Source organism: Rutidosis leptorrhynchoides, chromosome 1, assembly GCF_046630445.1.
Source record: "Rutidosis leptorrhynchoides isolate AG116_Rl617_1_P2 chromosome 1, CSIRO_AGI_Rlap_v1, whole genome shotgun sequence".
NCBI lineage: Eukaryota > Viridiplantae > Streptophyta > Magnoliopsida > Asterales > Asteraceae > Rutidosis > Rutidosis leptorrhynchoides.
The window spans coordinates 669,154,659-669,180,552 of record NC_092333.1 but is presented as its reverse complement, the minus strand read 5'-3'; the positions used below and the strand labels follow the sequence as shown (position 1 = coordinate 669,180,552).

General features: G+C 37.4%; 3 protein-coding genes and 1 long non-coding RNA gene across 4 annotated transcripts; all 4 read right to left on the bottom strand.

Annotated features, from left to right (window-relative positions):
* Nucleotides 1–8,354: 8,354 nt before the first annotated feature.
* LOC139885918 (uncharacterized) lies at nucleotides 8,355–11,866 on the bottom strand. The gene is made up of 9 exons (XM_071869668.1): nucleotides 11,449–11,866; nucleotides 10,629–10,775; nucleotides 9,974–10,032; nucleotides 9,763–9,791; nucleotides 9,434–9,670; nucleotides 9,064–9,299; nucleotides 8,906–8,964; nucleotides 8,777–8,805; nucleotides 8,355–8,632 (listed from the first exon to the last, which is right to left on the bottom strand). The coding sequence occupies exons 1-9, from the start codon at nucleotides 11,515–11,517 to the stop codon at nucleotides 8,592–8,594; spliced, it is 906 nt and encodes a 301-aa protein (XP_071725769.1). The 5' UTR covers nucleotides 11,518–11,866; the 3' UTR covers nucleotides 8,355–8,591.
* A 966-nt stretch (nucleotides 11,867–12,832) lies between these two features.
* Nucleotides 12,833–13,852, bottom strand: LOC139850995 (uncharacterized). The gene has a single exon (XM_071840304.1). It carries the CDS (start codon nucleotides 13,850–13,852, stop codon nucleotides 12,833–12,835), a length of 1,020 nt encoding a protein of 339 aa, XP_071696405.1.
* A 731-nt stretch (nucleotides 13,853–14,583) lies between these two features.
* On the bottom strand, nucleotides 14,584–18,082 carry LOC139885917 (uncharacterized). The gene is made up of 7 exons (XR_011772158.1): nucleotides 17,833–18,082; nucleotides 17,134–17,280; nucleotides 16,301–16,359; nucleotides 16,080–16,105; nucleotides 15,716–15,952; nucleotides 15,345–15,553; nucleotides 14,584–15,257 (listed from the first exon to the last, which is right to left on the bottom strand). It is a non-coding gene; the product is annotated as an uncharacterized lncRNA (long non-coding RNA).
* An 823-nt stretch (nucleotides 18,083–18,905) lies between these two features.
* LOC139850979 (uncharacterized) lies at nucleotides 18,906–19,443 on the bottom strand. Its single transcript, XM_071840303.1, has 2 exons — nucleotides 19,258–19,443; nucleotides 18,906–19,139 (listed from the first exon to the last, which is right to left on the bottom strand). The coding sequence occupies exons 1-2, from the start codon at nucleotides 19,441–19,443 to the stop codon at nucleotides 18,906–18,908; spliced, it is 420 nt and encodes a 139-aa protein (XP_071696404.1).
* Nucleotides 19,444–25,894: the final 6,451 nt, after the last annotated feature.

Sequence of the window (25,894 nt, the reverse complement as noted above, 5' to 3'; positions counted from 1 at the left end):
CAGAACCAATATCATCCACTGGTGTGGCAGACACACTGGGTTGAGTACCACCAGTTGCCTGTGCACCACCAGCTTCAGTATGAGCGTTGCTGGGCTTAGGGCCAGTGTCTTGACCATCACCATCACCATCTCCATCTCTCCTGGGATGTTTAGGAGCCTTTTCATGTTCATGCTCCCCCTCAGACTGTTTTCTCTTTTTAGATTTCTTTTTGGACTTTTTCTCCCCCTTTTTGTCATCAGCACGGGCAATAGGGTGAATAGTAGGGGATACAGTAGCATCAAGATCACTGTCTGACTGAGGAGCAGAGAAGGCAAAATTGTTCCACTCAGCAACCTCTGGAGTAAGATGGGCACCAGGATCCACACCAAATTGTCTTAGCAGAAGATTGGAGGATCTAACTTTATTCCTGGCTACACCCATAGCCATTTGTTCAACGATGGCTCGAACATCACCTTGCAAAGCAGCCATTCGTTGCATGTTTTCAACCATCTGAACATAGGCAGCAGCAGGAATCATGTTAGCCATTTGAGCTTCCTGCGATTCCAATCTCTCATGTAACACCCTGTTCTCCTCATTTAAGAAAGTATTTATGCGGTTAGCAGCATCCAAATCAGCTTGGAGTCGGGTGATATTTTCACAGTACTCATTGTGAGAGATAATTCGCCTTTCAAGCTCCTCTTCATCTTCGTGGTGCTTTGTGATTGCTTCGACTGCCACATCAGCAAAAGCACACACCTGCTGGAGTTTAAGATCAATAGGAGTTGTAACAGCATCTCCAGCAGATCTGACAGCAGCAGAGACACTATCAACAATAGCTCTGCGAATAGTTTCCTCCAAATTTGGTGTGATCCCTTGCAGTGTCTTATAGACAGCAAAGGTGGAAATATCAGCAACCTCATCTGCATTGAACTTTAAGTATGCAGAGGTTGAAGGTTGGTCAGCACCAGCTAACAGAGGAGTATCACCGTGGGGTGGTGGAGGTGACTCATCACCATGATCACCATCGTTTTTACCTTCGCCCGAAGGCTTAGAACCACTGATATCCTTGTCAGCATTATTATCAGCATTGTCATCAATAAGATCCACTGGTTTGTCTTTGGAACCAGTCACGTTATCATGAATGACGGGTTCGCCCTTACCAGTACCTTCATCAGCATCCCCATCAGAAGAAGATGATGAGGAAGAAGCTGAGGAAGAAGGTACTGGCGAATCAGGGACATTTTGCATAACACACTTACCAGTAGTAGGATCGATGACAAACTTGAGAGGCCTCCATGTACCAGGAAATGACGAAGCAGCTGGAGCCATACCAAAAACATGATAGTAAGGTTGTTCATTGATTTGCTCCAGCAGGGCTATCCTCTCATAAATTTCTTCTCTAGCTGGTCTATCAAGCTGAGATAATAGCTCAACCATCTCTTCACGAGGTAATCTGCTGGCTGAGACTATTGCAGATTCGGGATCAATGGTCAGCTGATCGACCAGCATAGCAATCTTGGGAGAGATTGAAGCTCCCTTGAAAATGAAGTTAGGAACAACTTCATCTGGATCTGGTACCTGCACAACATATGGCTTTTTTTCCTCAGTAACAGGAACCTTAGTCGAATCAGTAGTTGTGTCAGCAGAGGTACCAGCATCCTTAACATCAGCAACCTGTGCACCAGTATCAGAAGGAAAAGTAGCACTAGTACCAGCATCCATAGCAGAATCAGATGGAAACGTAGCACTAGCACTAGCATCAGCTATAACAATACCAGAATCAGAACCAGGAATGACAATAACATTAGCTACATTCGGCTGGATGGTTTCAAACTCCATCTCAGCAGTTGGTTCAGTAGCAACCAAAATTGGACCAATAGGATGACGAACTGCAGATTCTGTAAGAACTTGACGTTCCATAGTAGAAGAATCAGAAGAATCAGCAGGCTCATCAGACATTAATGCAGAGTCCACTCTTGGCTGGGTGACAGGTTCATCAAGAAGAACATCCTTGACAATATTGTCAATAACCTTCTCAAGAACAGGAGGTTCTTCCATGATAACATCTTCCACATCATGCTCAGTAGTGGAAGTAGTGGTACTGAGAGTTTGAGGAGGAACAGTAGTAGCAGTAGTATCAGTATCCATCTCCTCAGTAACAACAGTTGGACCAGTAGTAGTGACCAACTCCTCAGTAACACCAGCAGCAGCAAGAGGAACAACAGCAACAACAACCTCAAACAGTCGAACCACAACAGCAACCACAACCTGCCCCACAACCGCAACCGGCACCGGAGGAACCGGTGTTTCAAGAACAAGTCGTTCAAGGACCACTGTTCAATCTCCACCCCAACCTGATTAGGGCTCCCAATGCACCTGATCACTCACTGATTCGCCTATCTAGAGGCAATGCTGCACATGCCCTCTCTATCCCCAAATCGAAGGTTAACAAAGGGTATGAGGCCCTCATCGAATATATCCGTCAATCACCTCTGGCAAGAGCCATCACCGGTGTACCTTCCCGATTCTATGCTGCCTGTTTGGCACGATTTTGGTATACTGCCACTGTTGCCACCACTCCCGGCAACGTTCCATGTATTCGTGGCATGGTGACTGAAACCCTAAATTGCTCTGTCACCGTCGAAGCTATTAGACGTGCTCTTCAATTGCCCGGTGGACCATTTGTTGATTCACCTACTAGTGACGAATTCAGAAGGGAGGTGTTGGAGACCATTGGGTTTGCTGGACCAGTGGCACATACACCGTTGAGAAAGCATATGCCACCACTGTGGTACTACTTCTTTGGGTTGATGACTCAGTGCATGAGTCAAAAGTCAGGAAGCTTTGACCAATGCTCAGATTTTGAGCTCAAGCTTGGTCATGGGTTGTTGTTCAACAGGAACATCGATTACGCCCTTGAAATTTATTTGAGGCTAAGGAAAATGGTGACTGCTAGAGTAAGAACCAACTTGATTCCATTTCCACGATTCTTAAGCCTGGTATTTGAAAGTGAACTGGGTAAAGCTTATCAGCAAATTGCTGATCAATCATTTGAGGTCCCAGTAAAACAAGGGGGCATGCCAAAGGATGTACCTGCTGCTCCATATGCTGAGTTGACACCAGCAATGAACGAGTATCTTGCTGCTCGTCGTGGAGCCACCCAATCGACTGCCTCTGGTTCTGCACCAGCTGAGGGGGAGGGTCTTCAGCGAAAGCCAGCAACGCGAAGGAAGCAGCCAGCTACCTCAACTAGTACAGCCACCGTCTCATATACTGGTAAAGCAGTAGTTGTATTAGAATCTAGTGCTCTCTGATCATAAAGAACAGCCATAGTCTTATATACTGACTACCCAATTCTAGTGTTGGAATCCGTTGCTCATCTATTTCTTGGTAACAGGCAAACCTAAGCGTGCTAAAGCTGGCTCCAAGCGAACCACAGGGGAGATTGCACCAGTCTCAGCTGCTGCTCCTGCAAAGGATGTAGCTATGGAACCTGGTGCGTTTCTAGACCAAATAGCAGAACAATCTAACTTAATTGAAAAAAATTTAACTGCTGACTTGAAAAATGTTGAGGGAGTTAAAGGTATAACCCTGGCTCCCAAGCTGACTGGTTTTAAAACAGGTGTCAAGAAGAGTAGCAACCCATACTCTTCTAACCAGGCACTTCCACATTTTTCTGAAATGAACTTAATGCAATACTCTCTGCTGACAGTACAACCAGCAGAGAACATAACTGACCCCCAAAGCAGGCTTGAGCTGGGTCTTCATCGTGTTGAACCAGCTCAGGTGACTGCACAGCCAGTATGTTACTCGGATACTGATAAGAGTCACACTCCTACATCATTACCAGCCAGATCTCTTACACTATCTGGGTCAACATGTGTTGCCAATGAGTCAGCAGAGTCACCGCTGTACTTACAGACACCTTCTTCTGTCTCATTCGAAGGGCTGACCAAATCACAAGTCTGTCCCCAGAGACCAAAAACAGATGCAATTGTTGAGTCAAATTTATTTGGTTCTACAGTTGCTAACATAACTTGTTCTATTGTTTCAGTTCTTAGCAGGGTAGATGAACAGGCAGAGGGGGAGCAAAATAAAGATGTTGTTATTCCTACTGGTGATATTGCTGCCTCTGCTACTGGTGTTGGTGCCACTGATTCTGTTACTGGTGGTGCTGATGCTGGTACTGTTGATTCTGCTGCTGCTGGTGTTACTGAGGAGTTGGCCACTACTACTGGTCCAACTGTTGTTACTGAGGAGATGGATACTGATACTACTGCTACTACTGTTCCTCCTCAAACTCTCAGTACCACTACTTCCACTACTGAGCATGATGTGGAAGATGTTATCATGGAAGAACCTCCTGTTCTTGAGAAGGTTATTGACAATATTGTCAAGGATGTTCTTCTTGATGAACCTGTCACCCAGCCAAGAGTGGACTCTGCATTAATGTCTGATGAGCCTGCTGATTCTTCTGATTCTTCTACTATGGAACGTCAAGTTCTTACAGAATCTGCAGTTCGTCATCCTATTGGTCCAATTTTGGTTGCTACTGAACCAACTGCTGAGATGGAGTTTGAAACCATTCAGCCGAATGCAGCTAATGTTATTGTCATTCCTGGTTCTGATTCTGGTATTGTTACAGTTGATGCTAGTGCTAGTGCTACGTTTCCATCTGATTCTGCTATGGATGCTGGTACTAGTGCTACTTTTCCTTCTGATACTGGTGCACAGGTTGCTGATGTTAAGGATGCTGGTACCTCTGCTGGCACAACTACTGATTCGACTAAGGCTCCTGTTACTGAGGAAAAAAAGCCATATGTTGTGCAGGTACCAGATCCAGATGAAGTTGTTCCTAACTTCATTTTCAAGGGAGCTTCAATCTCTCCCAAGATTGCTATGCTGGTCGATCAGCTGACCATTGATCCCGAATCTGCAATAGTCTCAGCTAGCAGATTACCTCGTGAAGAGATGGTTGAGCTATTATCTCAGCTTGATAGACCAGCTAGAGAAGAAATTTATGAGAGGATAGCCCTGCTGGAGCAAATCAATGAACAGCCTTACTATCATGTTTTTGGTATGGCTCCAGCTGCTTCGCCATTTCCTGGTACATGGAGGCCTCTCAAGTTTGTCATCGATCCTACTACTGGTAAGTGTGTTATGCAAAATGTCCCTGATTCGCCAGTACCTTCTTCTTCCTCAGCTTCTTCCTCATCATCTTCTTCTGATAGGGATGCTGATGAAGGTACTGGTAAGGGCGAACCAGTCATTCATGATAACGTGACTGGTTCCAAAGACAAACCAGTGGATCTTATTGATGACAATGCTGATAATAATGCTGACAAGGATATCAGTGGTTCTAAGCCTTCTGGCGAAGGTAAAAACGATGGTGATCATGGTGATGAGTCAGCTCCTGACCTTCCACCTCCACCACCCCACGGTGATACTCCTCTGTTAGCTGGTGCTGACCAACCTTCAACCTCTGCATACTTAAAGTTCAATGCAGATGAGGTTGCTGATATTTCCACCTTTGCTGTCTATAAGACACTGCAAGGGATCACACCAAATTTGGAGGAAACTATTCGCAGAGCTATTGTTGATAGTGTCTCTGCTGCTGTCAGATCTGCTGGAGAGGCTGTTACAACTCCTATTGATCTTAAACTCCAGCAGGTGTGTGCTTTTGCTGATGTGGCAGTCGAAGCAATCACAAAGCACCACGAAGATGAAGAGGAGCTTGAAAGGCGAATTATCTCTCACAATGAGTACTGTGAAAATATCACCCGACTCCAAGCTGATTTGGATGCTGCTAACCGCAGAAATACTTTCTTAAATGAGGAGAACAGGGTGTTACATGAGAGATTGGAATCGCAGGAAGCTCAAATGGCTAACATGATTCCTGCTGCTGCCTATGTTCAGATGGTTGAAAACATGCAACGAATGGCTGCTTTGCAAGGTGATGTTCGAGCCATCGTTGAACAAATGGCTATGGGTGTAGCCAGGAATGAAGTTAGATCCTCCAATCTTCTGCTAAGACAATTTGGTGTGGATCCTGGTGCCCATCTTACTCCAGAGGTTGCTGAGTGGAACAATTTTGCCTTCTCTGCTCCTCAGTCAGACAGTGATCTTGATGCTACTGTATCCCCTACTATTCACCCTATTGCCCGTGCTGATGACAAAAAGGGGGAGAAAAAGTCCAAAAAGAAATCTAAAAAGAGAAAACAGTCTGAGGGGGAGCATGAACATGAAAAGGCTCCTAAACATCCCAGGAGAGATGGAGATGGTGATGGTGATGGTCAAGACACTGGCTCTAAGCCCAGCAACGCTCATACTGAAGCTGGTGGTGCACAGGCAACTGGTGGTACTCAACCCAGTGTGTCTGCCACACCAGTGGATGATATTGGTTCTGGCAGTAAGCCCAGTGATGTTTCTGATATGGCTGTAGCTGAAGCTTTTGTGCTGTCTCAATCTATTGAACGTAAAATGAAGAGGAAGTTAGAGAGACATCAAAAGCGACAGCAGGAACTAGATGATGCCTTCAATGCCAAGTTTGAGGCCTTTGCTGAACTTAAACGTCGTAAGATTATGCACAGAAGATGGCTGAGTCCAAAAGCAATGGCAATCGATGATGACCTGACTGCCTTTGATAAACACAGAAAAGAGGCAAGAAAAAGAAATGCCAAGTTCATGGTCAAATACGACAAACAGAGGGCAAAGCTGTATGCACAGAGAGCAGAAAGAATCAGGAACATGACTCCTGCTGAGATGAAGGATTACCTTGATTCTACTGAGTCAACTGGTAGAGTTAGAGCTGATATTTTCATGAAATGGGTTGATGCTATGTTAGAAGCCAGCTCTACTCCTCAACCAGCATCTGCTGCTCAGCCAGCTACACAACAAACACAGCCAACAGAAACAATCATCCTTGATGATAATGATGTTATTAGTTAGGGGGAGCATCTTGCTATTGTTCCTTACCTGCCTCCTATTCAACCAGTATCGACACAAGAACCATCAGCTGAACCCAGGCCTATTGACAAACACAGGGTGAAATCTGCTCCTAGGGACAATCAGCCCCTGAGGAAAGGACCCCTATTCGAGGCAGCTGATGAAGGTACTGAAGTGGTTGAGCCAGCTGATACTAATTAGTCAGCTGGCATTGAAGACACAGCAAGGAGTGCTGTGATAGAAGACCCAGCCAGAAGTGTGCTGCTGGGTAGTACAAGTGTTGAAGACCCAGCAAAGTCGGTTGAGCTGGGTGCTAAACAAGTAGATGATGAAACGGTTGATCCTGCTGACTTCACAGTCTGGGGAAGAGACGGCCAAACATTTGTTCTATCTCCTCTTCCTCCCCAAATTCAAGCTTACTTTGACAGAACACAGGATAACCGGGTCAATCAGCATCCAGTTAGTTCATCTGGCAGCTATGAATCATCTATGTATCCTCCATCTTCCCCAAGGGTTCATGACAAACATATCACTTGGGAAGATGACTCAGTAACCCATGGTGAGCCGAACATCAGAAAAATGAACCCAGATGAAAGAGAAGCCTACAGACTTCAGATCACTGTTCCAGAGCTGCTTGAACAAAGACAAATTGAGCTTAATGAAAGAATTCGTCAAGTCAGGCTGCTGCATCATCCTCTTGATCAGCCACACTATATTGCTGCACTAACCTTTGGCATTGACATTAGGGTGTACTTGAATAACAGTGGTCTCAGGCTCTCCACTACTGATGAAAGAATTCATTTTGAAGATGCTCTCCAGCTGGGTATGGATATAAGGGAGTATTGTGCTGCCCTTAGTACTGAAGAGGGTAGAAAGATGGTTGAAGCAGTAAGATCCCTGAACATTTCTTATGATGATTATCTGTTGGGTTTAGCTGCTGAAAGGGAAGCCAGAGAAGCTGCTGATGCTGAACTTGCTGAACGATCAAGGCTTCAGGATATTGAAGACAGATTGGCTGCTGACAGAAAGCAACAGGCTGAGTCCCTCAAACTAGCCAGAGCCATTGTCAAAGAACAGGATAAGGTTTTTGATAAGATAGAAGCTGCTGAGAAAGTACCTACCACTGCTCCTGTAGTACCTGATCACAATATTGAGTTTCCTGATACTTATTATAAGAGCAGGTATGGTAATGTGATGAATAGAAGATCTAATCCCTGCAGAATTATCAAGGTAAACAGAGGGACAAAAAGGGCTTTCAATGTTGTCAGGGATAACAATGTTCAAGAAAGGATTAGTTTTGATGACTTAAGAACTCTTGGATTCAGTGAATGGATAGAAATCTTGGAGTATTTCATTGGTAAAGGTGAGAGTGCTATCAAGAGTGCTCTTAAGACTGAACTCCAACAGCTGTTCAAAAAGGCAACTAAGTTTGGGAATGCACCAGTAGTTGATGTTGATGAATTTCTTGCTCAAAAGCCTAAAGGGAAGCAACCTACTGGTGAAGGACCAACTGGGAGAAGCCGAATTGTTCTACCTCCTTTCATCCCTGTTTATGACCCTGCTGAATTACCTCTCCTGTTCCCTGAAGCCTGGAAGATTAAACAAGAGGAGCTATCTGATGAAGAAAGAGAATTACACTAACTAGCTTTCAGTGACCAAAATTTCCCTAAAGCTCCTCAGAATCAACATCACCTGCCCCTGCGGTTCCTGCAATAGTTTCTTGTCATTTATTTCAAACACAACAACATATACTATTATTAGTGTAAAGGTATGAACGTAAATTAATAAATGAGCGAACACAATGAGACGGTGTTATGTTACTATTTGAATTGTCTGGTGTTGTTATGTTACCTGTTGCTCCTCCAGTTTGACGTGCATTCCTGCACACACAAACACCAAATTCATATTAGCATATCACTAAACACAATTTATGTGTACTTCATATCATCATCATCATCGAGCATAAAGAATGACACGTACCCTGTGGTTTGTTGCTGACTGAGTCCCGATAAAAGAGATTGGTGTATTGTCATCATTTCCTGTAATAGCAATAGGCATGTTAGTATGTTACAGTTAAGAAAATATAATAATAGCATCGTACAAGTCTGAATAAAGTAAGAGGTCAAATCAGGATTTACCTGCCTAGTCTTGGGCGAGGGCGAGCAGAATTGACGAAATAAGGCGGGACTTTTCATCATTTGTCTAAATAAGGGATCTGAATCATACATTCCTTGTATTACTTGAGCAATAGAAGCACCAGCGTTAAAAGCCGTTTCAGCGGTTCTAGCGGTTTCAGCGTATCTAGGTTTAACTGTCTGATTTTGGGTGGGGCCGCCAAGAACAATCAGATAAAGAGTGTGTCCTGCCGCCAACCCTGTAGCCAGATAAAAACATGTTTGCACAATTAATCAAACTATCAAGTCAACTCAACCCAACCCAACCCGATTATATTATATGAGTTATAAAAATAATAATAATAAAACAACTGGAGTAATATTAGAAAATTACCATAGGACTTTAGTGTCTGATCATCTTCCAAAATATTTCCTTCACAAATGAGACATTGTTGTCCTATCGGTATATCGAACTTCCGTTCGAGAACGGACTTAAAGGAGTGAACAGTAGCCTCAAGGCTAGTTTTAACGCCGAACGTCGCTAGTGAAGACTCGACATTAATGGACACATCAAAAAAGCCCTTTTCTTGCAGTTTGGGAAGTACGGTAGCATAGAGTTCTTTGGGAGTCACTATTTATTCATTTAAAAAGACCAGAAATCAATATTAACAATTTTGGAGAAAAATAAAACTGTTACAAAGTTATGGACATAAATAAAGTTACTCGCTGATGCTTCGGTGTGACCCGCATCCCTGCATACAGAAACGGTACATTCATATCAAATAAACCAAACCCAATTTACATAGCTTTAGCATTTTGTCGCCAATTGATGCCCAATTAAGTATTTATAAACCAACCGTAAAAAGAAAGACGAATGGGGCACATATAATAGATTGTAATAAAGCTCATTATAACTATAAATTATTTCTTATACCCGACTTTTGACCCTGCATCTATATGCTGATGTGTTTGGTCTTCAATATTCTTTTCAACCTGTAATAATAACAGAAAACACATTATAAGATGCTGCAAAAAACATACACATCTAAAAAATACGTATTAATATGTTTATCTAATTCTGTCAATGGGTTAAGCTACTATATAACTTTCCCTTTTGGTATAATATTCATCATACTGAGCATGTTCTCATAAAAATCTGCACTGTTATCACATTAACAATCATCTAACATAAAAGTTAATATGCCAACTCCAAATATTTGGAGTTAAATATAATGTTGACAGCTAAAAAAATCCAGAAAACGTTGTTGCGTAAGTATTCATACACATCACATAAGTATTTGCGCATCTTAAACTTTTCAACAATTAATAAGAGTAGATTGAAAACTATTACTAAGTTCATTAAAAGAGTATAACCACACAAATACACGTATAATAAAGTACCAAATTTAATTTTTCTCATAATGTAATATCACCTTGTACAGAACATGCATGATTTTTTTTATAAGATTGACAAAAATAAGTAAAACCCCTACATTCTTAACATTTGCTTGTTAAGCACCTAATGTTGAATAAATAAACCAATCATACTAACTCCAAAAAAGAGAAACATTTATGAGTTAAATCAGTACCTTGAGATCAGGCTCACCAGTCGACACGGACTGTGTCGAAAAACAGGCTGTAGATCCCCTCATGGTTGAAGCCATATCACTACAAACTAAGGTAAACCTTCTCTGTGCCGTCGGGGTCGAGGAAGCCCATGCTTGAAGAGGTTTCTTCTGATAACACAATTCAACACGAGATAACAATTAAATACAGATATAGAATTTAATTAACCTCATGAAAATACATGATACTTCAGATACCAATGTCAGTTGTATGCTGCTCTATTCTACTATAGATGCGTTTTCAAAGTGATTATGGTGACTTATGAATTGCATGCAATAAGGTCTATAACTTTATTTTATTTTCAGGTACTTTGATATTACATCACTCATAAGTTTCCTTGCAACAGATTCTTACCAACAATCACCAATCATGTGATTATATTTACACTAAATATCCAGAAACCATTGATATATCTTTCCGCCACCCACACTAAACTGATTAAAGACTTAGCTGCAAGTCCAAATACATGTATGTATGCTTTTGAAACTCCTTAAGGAATGAGCTAGAATATCATAAGTTTGACATTAGTTGTTAGTACAATTAAACATAATAATTTTGCATTCGGAGAGAGTGAGTATTGAAATGTGTCGCTTTATGTAACAATTATCATAAGCTACGCTTGATCAATATAGCTAATTGAGCTACACGTGTCACTAAATAAATCATAAATAAAACCTACCAACAACGATGAATAATTACCAGTAGAGCCAATATTTATATTGTAAAACTAATCAGGAATTATATTCTTACTGAAAATAGCTGGAAATTAAATTGGATACTTACAAACAAAAGGGAGGACAACTTTTGCGAATTTTGATTAAACAGTGTTCTAGAAAGAAATGCGGATGCCATTTGATTGGAAACCCTGATATACTGATACTACTGTAAACGCCAACGAAGCTGAATTTAACTGTACGTAAACCCTAAATTAATCAGTACCGTGACGATGAGCCAAAAGGGTTTGGATTTCGCAAAATATATTTATCAGCTCTCGAAGTTTCGAACAAGTGCAATTCAACCCCCTGTGGTTTATATACACTCTTCATTTTGAAAAGAGTGTTCTAGAAAGAAAGGCAGATGCCATTTGATTAGAAACACTTATATACTGATACTACTGTAAACACCATATGAGCTAAATTCGATTGAACGTAAACCCTAAATTATCCAATTGGACGAAATTATTGTTGATTTTTTTAATTAATATGTGTGTCCACTCTCATCCAAAGCTCAGTCCGATGACGATGAACAAAAAGGGTTTGGATTCCTAAAAAAATATCTATTAGACCCTGCAGTTTCAAACAAGTGCAATTCAACCCCTATAGTTTAAGTATACTTTTTCTAATTTTCTTTGCCTAATTAAGTTGGATAGCATCAGCTAGTCAACCGGGTGAAGGGGATGCCGTTGAAGCAATGCTTCGTTGGCATAGTTACTTGTTCTTCAACTTACAAAACTCCACTTCATGTCATCATTAATTCATACATCTTCAATCTTTGTTGATCCACTTAACTCTGTTATCAACTCATTATCTTCAACCGAAACCACACAATTAAATGAAGCCTTGCATAGTTTAATACTTCTGTTTATAACGCCGCTTCTCCTTCTACCAATTGTATTAATTTACATCATTAAAACCGTTCAATCATTGTAAGGATGTATAGTCTAGCCATTGTTGTCCGGTAATAACTTGTGATGCTGTGAAATTAAAAGCTTCATAATGATCCATGATGTGATGATCAGGCCATGTAACCCGATCATCCACCCTAGCCTAGCTAGAACCAGGACCATCATTTCCATACTCATCGCTGTCCAAACCTTGATCCCCGTACCAATGGATCCACCCTAGTCTCCATGGGGTCAATGAAGTCATCAATGTATGTATGAGCTTATGAAGACGGTTTGTTGCAGTAGTTGCACTTGCAAACTCACATCACATTTATTATAATTAAGATTTTAATTTAATTTTAAATATTAAATATTAAATAAATTTTTAATTTTTTTATTTATAAATTTATCAAATATATATATATATATGGCACAAAGTAACAATATATTAAATTAAACACCAAAACCATACAAGGGCAGGATATACCCTTAACCCAAAAAAAACAAAAGAACATAGAAATCACCACACAACAAAATACATCTCACCCTAATCAAAATACCAACTTAATACAATACAAATTTGAAATCCTGCCACTTTAATTTCCACATAGAAGCAGCTCGAAGAACAGCATTAGAGTTTTTAACTTTCAACACGTGCATTTTCATCCTCACATGCTTCTGAATACATGATACAATCTCAGCAGCAGACCTTTTCTTCTTTTTGAACACTCTATCATTTCTTTCATGCCATATAAAATAAATGAAAGCTGCCAAAACAGCCCTATTGAGAATGCACCAAATGTTATTCGAATATGGATACTGAGCTAATGCCTGCACAGTGTCTTTCACTTGATTCTGCAATCCTTTAAACACAAGCTTTGACTTCAAGCTACACCAGACTTCCATACTATAGTCACATTTAAAAAATAAATGTTCTACATAATCACTAACCTTCTCACATAAGCTACATTTCAACACTTGATTAGGTAACCATTTTTGAATTCTATCTTGAGTGTTCAGCCTGTTAAGCATAACTAACCATAAAATGAATGCATGCTTAGGCTCCATATATCTAAACCAGACTACATGATGCCATCCAACAAGGTTTCTATTTATTCTAAAGTCTAACCAAACTTGAACAGTGGAAAAATTAACCTTTTTACCATCATTAGTAATCCATTTATAATCATCTCTGCCATTTCTATACTCAACACTGATTTGCCTTTTGACTTTCTCCTTTAATTCCATAAAAAACTTCCACCCATTACTATCACTACAACCTGCACTAGCCTCCCATAAACTACCACCATTGAGTTTTACAATATTTACCCATTTACCCCAAAGAGAATCCTTTTGGGTCAAAATTCTCCAAATGTGTTTAACCAAAAGAGCCTCATTCCAATCCTTAAGAGGTTTAAGCCCTAAACCTCCTTGATCCTTAGGTAAACAAACATTCTCCCAAGCCACCTTAGCTCTGCCTTTGGAGCTTTCTGCCTGACACCACAGAAAACCCTTATGACATTTTTCTATATCATCTATAACTCCATTAGGAAGCACATAAACAGAAGTCCAGTAAATTTGCATAGAAGCTAAAACAGAAGCAACTAGCTGTAATCTTCATGCATATGACAGAGTTTTATGCTTCCAATTGTTAACTTTCTTTTTAACCTTCTCCACCAGACTATGACAATCTTTTATACTCAACTTTTTAGCAAGTAAAGGGACCCCCAAATATTTCAATGGAAGTTTCCCAACAGAAAAAGGCAAAACTTGAGTAATCCTATTTTGAACATCAAGAGGAATACTACCAAAAAAGATTGTACTCTTATGAAGATTAGGAATCAAACCTGAAACCTGTTCAAACTCCCACAACACCTTTAAAATTAAATATTTAACTTTCACAATTTAGTGATTTAACCACATATAAAATTAAATTCAACTGAATTTAGAAAGATTTTACACTTAGACAATTCCTTACCTTGATGGTTTTTAGCAGTGACGTGAAGTGGGATTTGAAGTTTTTTGGAAGAGAAGAAAAAATCTAATTGTGACTTGGCAATGTTAAATTTGAAGAATATGTTATGGGGGCTTCAAATATGGAACATTAAATTTGAGTGAAACGGTTTTAGATGATTTGATAAATATAATTGGAAATTGAGTTTAGAATAAATAATTAATTAGGATTGAATTTTTATAATTTAATTGGGTTTAAATATTTGTGAAGCACGTTAGATTTGAGACTTAACGACTCAACCATATCAAATCTCAAACACCATAGTGGGCGTTAAGGAAAATGTTAAAAAAAATTGCCACCTCATTCCAACGCTTTTTTTTGCTGACCATAGTGTGTGGTTTTAGAGATTTATGGAGTTTTAAACCATTTAACTTACAATAGTTTAATGATTAACCCTTTCAAAACATTAAATCAATAAGTGAAATTAAACTTGAAAAAAATACGAGTAGGTAATTACAAGAAAAAAGCTTAAATAGTCAAAATGAAAGTTGTCCCATATCATTGATAGTAAAGATCTACTACTTGCCTTGTCGAAGTTAAACTCAGTACCTCGCACTTGACTCATTTGCAGCTCCTAGGGGCCAAGTTCCGACTTAGTCAAATGGAGTGGACCTAGGTAGCCCCGTATTTCCCCTCTTTTTTTTTTTCTTTTCTTTTTTTCTTTTCTTTTATTTGACTTAAATAATTTATAATATGTTAAGAAAGATAAACCCTTCATCGAAAAAAGAAAGATCCCCAACCGAAAGATACTAACAAAACACACTACGCTCGAGGAGAGTAAGACCACTAAAACAAACCACCTAAGACGAAACTAAATCCAAAACGAGTCCAACGATTTTAAACATAACCAGTAATCATAAACAAGCATAACGGAAGTAATTAGGAACATCAAACATTCGAAACAAAAAGCACAACCTCCTAAGATTCTGTGCGATCACGTCCCGATGAAAGCGTCTCGTTTATAGCCTTCATTTGCTGTAATAATAGCAATAGCAATAAACATGTTACAGTTAAGAAAATAAAAAGTCAGAATAGAGTAAGAGGAGGTCAAATCAGATTTACCTCCTCGGTCATTTCCTCGGTCGAACAAAATTGACGAAAAAGGTCGGGATATTTCAACACCTCTCTAAAATCAGGATCTGTATCATACAAGTCTTGAAAGTAACTAGCAGGAGATGCAAGAGCGGCTGTAGGGTCAGGGGCAGGCGGCGCCTGATTTTTGAGTGGGCCGCCCATAACAACCATGTACACTTTGTGTCCTGCCGTCAAGCCTGCCAGATTATATAAGTCAACTCATTATGACCAACCAACCAACCAACCCAGATCAAGTCAACTCAACTCAACCCAACCTGATTATATTATATTATTATATTATTATATTATATTATATGAGTTATGATAATAAAACAAATTGATTGATTTAAGGAAATTACCATAGGACTTTAAAGTCCGATCGTCTTCCAAAATATCTCCTTGACAAATCAAACATTGTTGTCCTGCCGGTATTTCGAACGTCTGTTCGAGGTCGGACTTAAAAGAGTGAACAGTAGCCTCAAGGCTATTTTTGACATTAAACTTGGCATTTGAAGACGCCACATCAACAGGCACATCGAAAAAGCCTTTTTCTCGAAGTTTTGGAAGTACTTTAGAATACAGTTCCTGTCGATTCACTGTTATTCATTTTAAGACCATCAATCAATATTAGGTTTGTAATTCACAAATAGACAACAATATTTACAAATCTGGAGAATAAATAAATAAAACTATTACAAAGTTTAAGGACATAAATAAAGTTACCCGTTGCTCCAGTTTCACCCGCATCCCTGCATACAGAAACATGAAAATTCACATCACTATAAACTAAACCCAATTTACATAGCTTTAGCATTTTGTCCCCAATTGATGCCCAATCAAGTATTTATGAACCAACCGTAAAAGAAAGGACGAATGGCATTTTCCTCATGCACATATAATCGATTGTAATTAAGCTCATTATAACTATAAATGATTTCTTATACCTGGCTTTTCACCCTGCATCTATATGCTGATGTGTTTGGTCTTCAATATTCTTTTCAACCTGTAATAATAACAGAAAACACATTCTAAGATGCTGCAAAACACATACACATATAAAAAATACGTATTAATGTGTTTATCTATCTCTGTCAATTGGTTAAGCTACTATATAACTTTCCCTTTTGGTATAATATTCATCAACATCAATTATCAAAACATTCCATAACCTACACTCATCTAACTTAGAAGTTAATCTACCAACTCCAAATATTTGAAGTTGGACATATTGTTAACAACTCAAAAAAAAAAAAAAAAAAAAAAAAAAAAAAAAATTAGAAAACGTTGTTGCGTAAGTATATTCATACACATCACATAACTGCTTAAAAAGCAATAATCGTTGGTAGGGGTTGTAATTTCTTTTAAGCATCAAAGAATAAATACAAAAACCATCTGAAACAGGCTGAACATATTGAGGTAAAGTCTAAGGTCCGAAGTATTAAAGTTGTTGAGCAGATTAAATTCTGTAAAACTAAGTACTTGTGCATACTAAACTTCTCGACGATTAATAAAAGTAGATTAAACCATATTACTTGGAAAAACGAACTTTTAAATGAATCTAGTCTAGTTCATTAAAAGAGTATATATAGCCAAATTTAATTTTTCTCATAATGCAATATCACCTCGTACAGAACATGCAAGATTTTTTTTATAAGATTGACAAAAATAAGTAAAGCACCTAAATTCTCAACATTTGCTTATTAAGCACCTAATGTTTAATAAATAAACCAATCATACTAACTCCAGAAAGAGAAACATTTATGGGTTGAATCAGTACCTTCAAATCACGCTCCCCAGTCGACACGGACTGTGTCGAAAAACAGGCTGTAGATCCCCTCATGGTTGAAGCCATATCACTACAAACTAAGGTAAACCTTCTCTGTGCCGTCGGGGTCGAGGAAGCCCATGCTTGAAGAGGTTTCTTCTGATAACAAAAGTCAACACGAGATAACAATTTAATATACATATACAATATATAATTTAACTAACCTCAAGAAAATACATGCATACAATAAGGTCTATAACTTTATTTTATTTTCAGGTACTTTGACATTATATCACTCATAAGTTTTCTTACAACAGATTCTTACCAACAATCACCAATCATATGATTATTTTGACCCTAAAAATCCATGAATCATAATATATATTTCCGCCACATACATTAAACTGATTAAAGACTTAACTGCAAATCCAAATACTTTATTTATGCTTTTGAAACTTGTTAAGGGATGGGCTAGAATATCATAAGTTTGACCTTAGTTAGTACACCTAAACATAATAATTTTGCATTCAGAGAGAGTCAGTATTGAAAAGTGTCGCACTATGTAACAATTATCATAAGCTACGCTTTGATCAACTCAACAAATAAGCTGAATAAAGCTTATTATTCAATAACAATGGAGTAATATAGCTAATTGAGCTACACGTGTCACTAAATAAATCATAAAACCTACCAACAACGATGAATAATTACCAGTAGAGCCAACATTTATATTTCAGAGAAACTAATCCCCAATTATATCACTACTGCAAATAGCTGGAAACTAAATTGGATACTTGCAAACAAAAGGGAGGGCAACTTTTGAGAATTTTGGTTAACTGCGAAAGACGAAACGCAACGGTGTGAAAAGAGTGTTCTAGAAAGAAAGGCGGATGCCATTTGATTGGAAACCCTAAAATACTGATACTACTGTAAACGCCAACGAAGCTGAATTCAACTGTACGTAAACCCTAAATTAATCAGTACCATGACGATGAAACCAGACGGTTTAAATATTTATCAGCTCTCGAAGTTTCGAACAAGTGCAATTCAACCCCCTGTAGTTAAAGTATACTCTTCATTTTTATATTTAGTTTGGGACTTCCCGAAATTAATATATTATATTAATTAATTAATTAAAATTTTAATATTAGTATATTTGATAAAAATAAGGGTAAATTTTATTTGCATTATCAAATCAAATCAAATCAAATCAAATCAAATCAAATATTAAAATTCAAATTCTTAGTTGAAATTCAAATAATTAGTGGTTGAAAATACAGATAACTGGATAAGAGATATCATCTTTCAAATCTCAAATAGTTAAGATTTAATACGTCCTAATTCTAGTGTCTTTCCTAAAGTTCTTGTTGTATAAAATGCTCCTATTGTACATGAAAATTTTACCCTCCCCTAATCCTTTTAATGCGTTAGCGTTTTGATAAATTATTGTTTAAATGAGTCTTTTTACTTTCAAGCAGAGATATAAAGCACCTTCAATAGAAAGAAAAATGTTTATTCTAAATTCTTTTATCATATTGTTGTACTTCATAGAAAAATATTTGTTTTACTATTTTTTGTTTTTTTTTTTTTTTTGAAAAGCAGAGAATATATTGATAATAAATAATATGTACAAAGGAAGATGGGCTGTAAACAGGCTTACAAGACCCAAAACAAACAAAGAAAAAGGCTCACAACAATATACAATTTGATTACACTAGGATAGACCAAAACAGAGAGCATAAAACACGAAAATATACAGGATCAGAGGCTTTTGGACACTCTGATTAACCAGGATCAAAACACGTATGCTGATGCGAAGCCGAAACTTGCGGGTTCGTTAGCCATTCGTGCCAAGTGAGATTGAATCTCTTCGAGCGGTTATTAATCCACTCGTAAGTTTTCACTTGGATTTCGTTTAAAATCTTTGGAGCACCCCACGAGTCCTTAGCGAACACCTTCTGATTCCTGTTCTTCCAGATGAAATAACCCGAGACCCAAATAACCGTATTCCATAATTCCTTTTGAGCACCAGAAAAACCAGAGACAAAATTGCCAGCAAATAAGGAGTCAAAATCCAAATTTAAAGGGAGATTACAACCCCCACCATCTAGCAATCCCATCCCAGATTTCTCTGACTTTAGCACACGAGAACATAGCATGTTCTACGGATTCTGGAGCGTCAGAACACAAAGGACATAATACCGAATCAAGATCTACACCACGTTTGTCAAGCTCGACTCTCACAGGAATTCGTTTCAGTCGAGTACGCCAAATAAATAGACTGACCTTTTGTGGAATCGATTTGTTTCTCAACGTAGTCATGGTCAGACCGTTCCCAACAAGTTACAATTCATCCAGTTTTGAAGCCATGGACTTGGTTTTAAAAACTCCGCTGTTGTCAAGATTGCAGACCCACGAACCTTTCCCTTGACTAATCCCAGGAACACTCTCAATCAAAGTTGTAAGATTTGAAAGTTCACCCAAGAGTCTACCTGAAAGTTCTCTGGACCATTGCCATGAAAATACCCGAGCAAGCTCGATTTGTTGAACTCTATCACGAACAGTTGCATCCTGATTTATATCAAGTCTAAAAAGTCGAGGAAATCTGTCTTTTAGCTGCACATTATCAACCCATAAATCTTTCCAAAAAAGAATGTCATGTCCATCGCCAATCTTTCTTTCAAAGCATAAGTTAAAATCAAGCCCGACATTAATCAATTCGTTTCTAATTTTAATGATATTTCCCCAAACCGAGCCTGATCTTTGAGACACGAAATCTTGCCCCAACCCCCCATCCCGCCCATATATACTCTGAATAATGTTGACCCATAGGGAGTCGCTTTCATTGCGAAAGCGCCACCACCCCTGGTCCGTAGACCTCACACTTCGCCGCGCTATGACCATTTCTTTTACACTTGTTGCAAAATTTGGTGCAGAACCCCGAGTGATACTTTTCACACCTTTGGCATAGCTGCTTCTGATTGTTGTTGTTGTTGCGGTTGTTATTGTTGTTGGGATGATTGTTGTAGTTGCTGTTGTTGTTGTTGTTGTTGTTGTTGGGCCGTTTGTTGTAGTTGCGATTGATGTTGCGATTGTTGGGATAATTGTTGCGATTATTATTGTAATTGCTGTTGTTGTTGTATTGGTGATTTTTATCACCGTTTTCCTTCCACTTTCTTTTGACTTGCTTCACATTGGCCTCTTCAGCCGTCTGTTCTTTAATTCTTTCCTCAATCTGGTTCACTAGTTTGTGAGCCATTCTACATGCCTGTTGTATGGAGGCGGGCTCGTGTGAACTTATATCTTCTTGGATTCTTTCCGGTAATCCTTTCACAAACGCGTCGATCTTCTCTTCCTCATCTTCGAACGCTTCCGGACACAATAGGCACAATTCTGTGAATCGTCTTTCATACGTGGTAATATCAAATCCTTGGGTTCGTAACCCTCTAAGTTCTGTCTTGAGCTTATTGACCTCGGTTCTGGGACGGTACTTCTCGTTCATCAAGTGCTTGAATGCTGACCACGGTAGTGCGTACGCATCATCTTGTCCCACTTGCTCTAGATAGGTATTCCACCATGTTAACGCAGAACCTGTGAAGGTATGCGTAGCGTACTTCACTTTGTCCTCTTCAGTACACTTACTTATGGCAAACACCTATTCGACCTTCTCGGTCCACCGTTTCAATCCGATCGGTCCTTCGGTTCCATCAAATTCCAAAGGTTTGCAGGCAGTGAATTCTTTGTAGGTGCATCCTACACGATTTCCTGTACTGCTAGATCCAAGGTTATGGTTGGTATGTAGCGCAGCCTGTACTGCGGCTATGTTTGAAGCTAGAAAAGTACGGAATTCCTCTTCATTCATATTCACGGTGTGTTGATAAGGCTAAAAAGGAACATATATTTCATAGCAATATCCCTCCTAAATAATAGGTTTCATATGTAATTTTATTTTATTTTCATTGTAATTGTTTAAAGAAATAAGTGCGAAGACAAAAGGCGAAAACGAAGATTTGAAGACACAAACGTCCAAAAAGCTCAAATGTACAAGATACAATTTAAAAGGTTCAATTTATGGATGAAAAACGTCTAAAAATGACAAGAGTACAAGTTACAAAACGCAAAGTACAAGATATAAAATTGTACGCAAGGACGTTCAAAAATCCGGAACCGGGACATGAGTCAACTCTCGAGGCTCGACGCAACGGACCAAAAATTACAAGTCAACTATGCACAAGAATATAATATAATATATAAATAATTATATTAATTATTTATATTTTATATTTATATATTTATTATGTCGACAAGCTAGGAGCCAAAAGTTTGTGAGCTGAATTTTCAAACTCCACGACTCGCGAAGTTTGCAGGCATAAAACTCCACGACTCGCGGAGCTGTCAGAAATAAAAATGCCTATAAAAGGCCATGCATTCGTTCGATTTTAATATATAAAAAATATATAAATAAATAATAATAATAATACTCCCTAGTATAATATAAATAAATATATATATGTATATATAGTATAGATTAGTGTTATATTAGATTAGTTTGGGTTATGTAAAAGTTATTTTTACGGGTTTTTAAACTCGGAGCTCTGTCCGTGTACCACTACGCGATAAATAATCAATGTAAGCTATGTTCTCCTTTTTAAATTAATGTCTCGTAACTAAGTTGTTATTATGCTTATTTGAACCGAAGTAATCATGATGTTGGGCTAAAATACTAAAATTTGGTAATTGGGCTTTGTACCATAATTGAGGTTTGGACAAAAGAACGACACTTGTGGAAATTAGACTATGGGCTATTAATGGGCTTTATATTTGTTTAACTAAATGATAGTTTATTAATTTTAATATAAAGATTTACAATTGGACGTACCCATAAATAACCATATACACTCGATCGGATACGATGGGCGGGGTATTTATATGTACGAATAATCGTTCATTTTACCGGACACGGGAATGGATTAATAGTCTATGGAATTATTAAAACAGGGGTGAAATTATGTACAAGGACACTTGGCGTAATTGTTAACAAAGTATTAAAACCTTGGGTTACACACAGTCGATATCCTGGTGTAATTATTAAACAAAGTATTAAAACCTTGTTACAGTTTAAGTCCCCAATTAGTTGGAATATTTAACTTCGGGTATAAGGATAATTTGACGAGGACACTCGCACTTTATATTTATGACTGATGGACTGTTTTGGACAAAAACCAGACGGACATATTAAATAATCCAGGACAAAGGACAATTAACCCAAGGACAATAAACTAAAATCAACACGTCAAACATCATGATTACGGAAGTTTAAATAAGCATAATATATTTCATTTTTCCTCGTACTTTTATTTATTGTCATTTTAATTATTGTTATTTATTTTATATTGTTATTTAAATACTGTCATTTACTATACGCTTCACTTAAAATATAAATCGACAAACCGGTCATTAAACGGTAAACCCCCTTTTATATATTATTATATATAATTATATATATTTTGTACAAATATAGTTGTTTAAAAATATAGTGTGCAATAAGCCCGCTCCCTGTGGAACGAACCGGACTTACTAAAAACTATACTACTCTACGATTAGGTACACTGCCTATAGTGTTGTAGCAAGGTTTAGGTATATCCCATTTGTAAATAAATAATTAAAACTTGTGTAATTTGTAACTTATTTCGTAGTAAAATATAGTACTATCACGTACACCCCGCTGACCACACCAAGTTTTTGGCGCCGCTGCCGGGGACTTGGCGAAACGCTATATTTTTAATATATATTTGTATAAATATATTTTTAGAAAAACAATATCAAAAAAAATAAAAAAAATAAAAAAAAAATAAAATATATATATAAATCTAGTTTTACGATCTTTATTTATAAAATTATAAAGTAGTTCTATTTTTATTTTAGTTTTTAAATATAAGTTTTTATTATATAAATATTTAGATTTTAAAACAGAAAAAAAAAAACACGTCGAATTAAAAACTGTACCAGAGTTGAATTTTGGAACCCCGCGACTCGCGGGGTTTGCTGCTTGAAATACCGCGACTCGCGGAGACACTCTGACACACGTGACAGAATCCTAATTTCACATTAATTACGGATTTTATTATTATTATTATTAATAAACCCTAATTAGTTTAAGTTTTTTTTAATTAAATTGTATTTTAAATTTTAATTAGTTTTATTATATGTAAAATTAATAATTTTAATAAATAAATAATATAAAAATAATATTTTTATAAAAATTGTACTTTTTACAACTTTTTGTATATTTTTATATTTTGTCCCTTTTTAATCGTTTTAGCGTAATATTTGTATTTTTAGCTCATATTTAGTTTTAAACTTAGTTTTTGCCATAGTTATTTTTACTTCTAGATTTTTAGGCTTTGCCGTAAAATCCCTTAAGTGCTTTTTCTTTAGACTAAGATTTAGGTGCTTTAGAATTTTGCGACGCCGTTTTTATATTTTAGTATCTTTTTAAGTTATTACCATTTGGGATATAGTTTTTCTTTTAAGCTTTAATATTTTTAGACGCAACTTTTAATTCTTAGTTTTTAATTCCTTTTTAAGTTACGACGCGCTATTTTCTTATTTTTATTTTTCGACGTTTTTCGACGCGCATTCTTTTTCTTTCTTATTTATCGACGCTTTAGTTTTTAGGACTTAGAAATTTTCTCTATTTCTTATCTAATATCTCAAACAGAAAGAAAAATTATTTAAGTGGTTAAATTAATGGACGTTGACAATTTTCTGCTTCGTAGTAATAGTTGGATTTGTTAGTGGCTGAGTTGTGAGCTTCCGATTTAAAGGGTTCTGGCTCCCTGCTGCATCTTTTGGCTATTCGAAACGTGGGCAAAAGCAGAAAAGTCTATTAATTGGACAACTTATATAAGTTTTTCTATTTTTATAACTAATAGGATAATTAGTAAATGCACCACATTGTAGCTAAAATTTGGCCATCACAATAAAATGGAAAATTTTGAAAACAAGGCTATGAAAACTCTTTTTGATATCCAAAATCAATTAAATCAATACTCTCAAACGAGTGTTGATGACAATTCGTTCGGTCAATCTTGGATCACGAATGACGAAACAATAACTGGTTGTGAAATCTGTGGAGATTATCACTCAACATGGGAATGTTATTATTACGTTCCTATGAAAAATTACGCACCCACGGAACCTGAATGGAATGATTATGAAGAATACAATTCAAATTGGGATTATTCCCAAGAATATATCCAAACTCAACAACCAGTAGACGAGGAAAATTACGTGTCTGAAAATTTATTAGACAATATGAAAATCAAACTCGAAGAACTCAATGCTCAAAATGAACAAATGAGAGAGTTTGTAAACCGGCAAGCTGAAACTCTATCAGACTACACACCTGTTGATCTGAGGAGTCGTGTGCAAGAAAATCTCATATCATCGAATTTTGATGAATTCGAGAGCTCCGAAATCACCAACTATCCCGATGATACTTTTTATTCAGTCTTACCAATTTCACAACATATCGACACATTAGCCTCTACCGACGAAATCATCGATCCATCAATGGATAAAGAAGAAGTAAGGGTAACAAATTGGTACTCTTGGGAATACGATAACGTTGAAAATTTTACCCCCAAGGCCAAACCGAACTTCACCATTCCACAACCTTCCAACCCAATATTCTCAATAGACGAGTCATCCACCGGAAATGAACTACGAGCTGTAATAGATAATGACACCTCGAATTTCACCCAATTGGGTAATAGAGGTGAAAACTTTGACGTCGAGAATAAAAGGAAGGAAACGTTAGAAATTGTCCACCCTATAATATGTATGTCGGTGTATATCGATCCATTTGACCAAGAACCAGAAAAGTGACATATCCATTTACTAAAAGCTACACTTAAAAAAGAATTAAGTAGTGACAATCGTGCGAGTCTAAACTTTAAACCCATTGATATATTATACACCACCCGAGATGTAAATAACTGGCTCACTACTCTAATTCGTGGAACTTATTCTACCGACTTCACATGTCGTCAGCTAAGTGTGGGGAAGTTTAACCCCACTTAATGTTAAATTAGGGGTTCGAGTTAGTGCATAACTCGTTAACAAAAATGCATGATAAGTTAGGATAAAAGACGTTTTTTCAACTATTAGTAAACAGTTCAGAAAAGCAACCGTTTTTGAAGAAAAACATGTGTGATAAAACAAGAAGGAATGAACGATGAGGTGCACCATCTATCATCCTGCAATTTTATGGTATCTTTAACTACTTTCTACACTAATCACCCTCATGAATTTATAATTAGAGTCTGATTTCATGCAAATGAGGGCATTGCATGATCTTAAGTGTGGGGAAAGGTTATAAATTCTCTCGGTGTTATAATATATAAATATATATATATAAATGGATAGTCAATTATTGATACACAAAAGTAATATTATTGTATTACCTAAACTTGTGATATTTTTGCTATAAATAGCCATGAATGCAAGCATTAAACTTGCACCATTTCTCACACTTACAAAGTGTTTCTTTCTTTCTCTCCATTATCATCTTTGTTCTTACACTTCATTATTAGTATTCTTAATCAAGAATCAAATCACTAAAGGTAGTTATAAGCCTACTGAATTATAACATCAAGAATCAAACCACTAAAGGTAGTTATAAGCCTACTGAATTATAACACGTTATCAGCACGATAATCTTAATACTAATTATGGTTGGCTCTGCCACCTAAATGATATATGGTCGGTT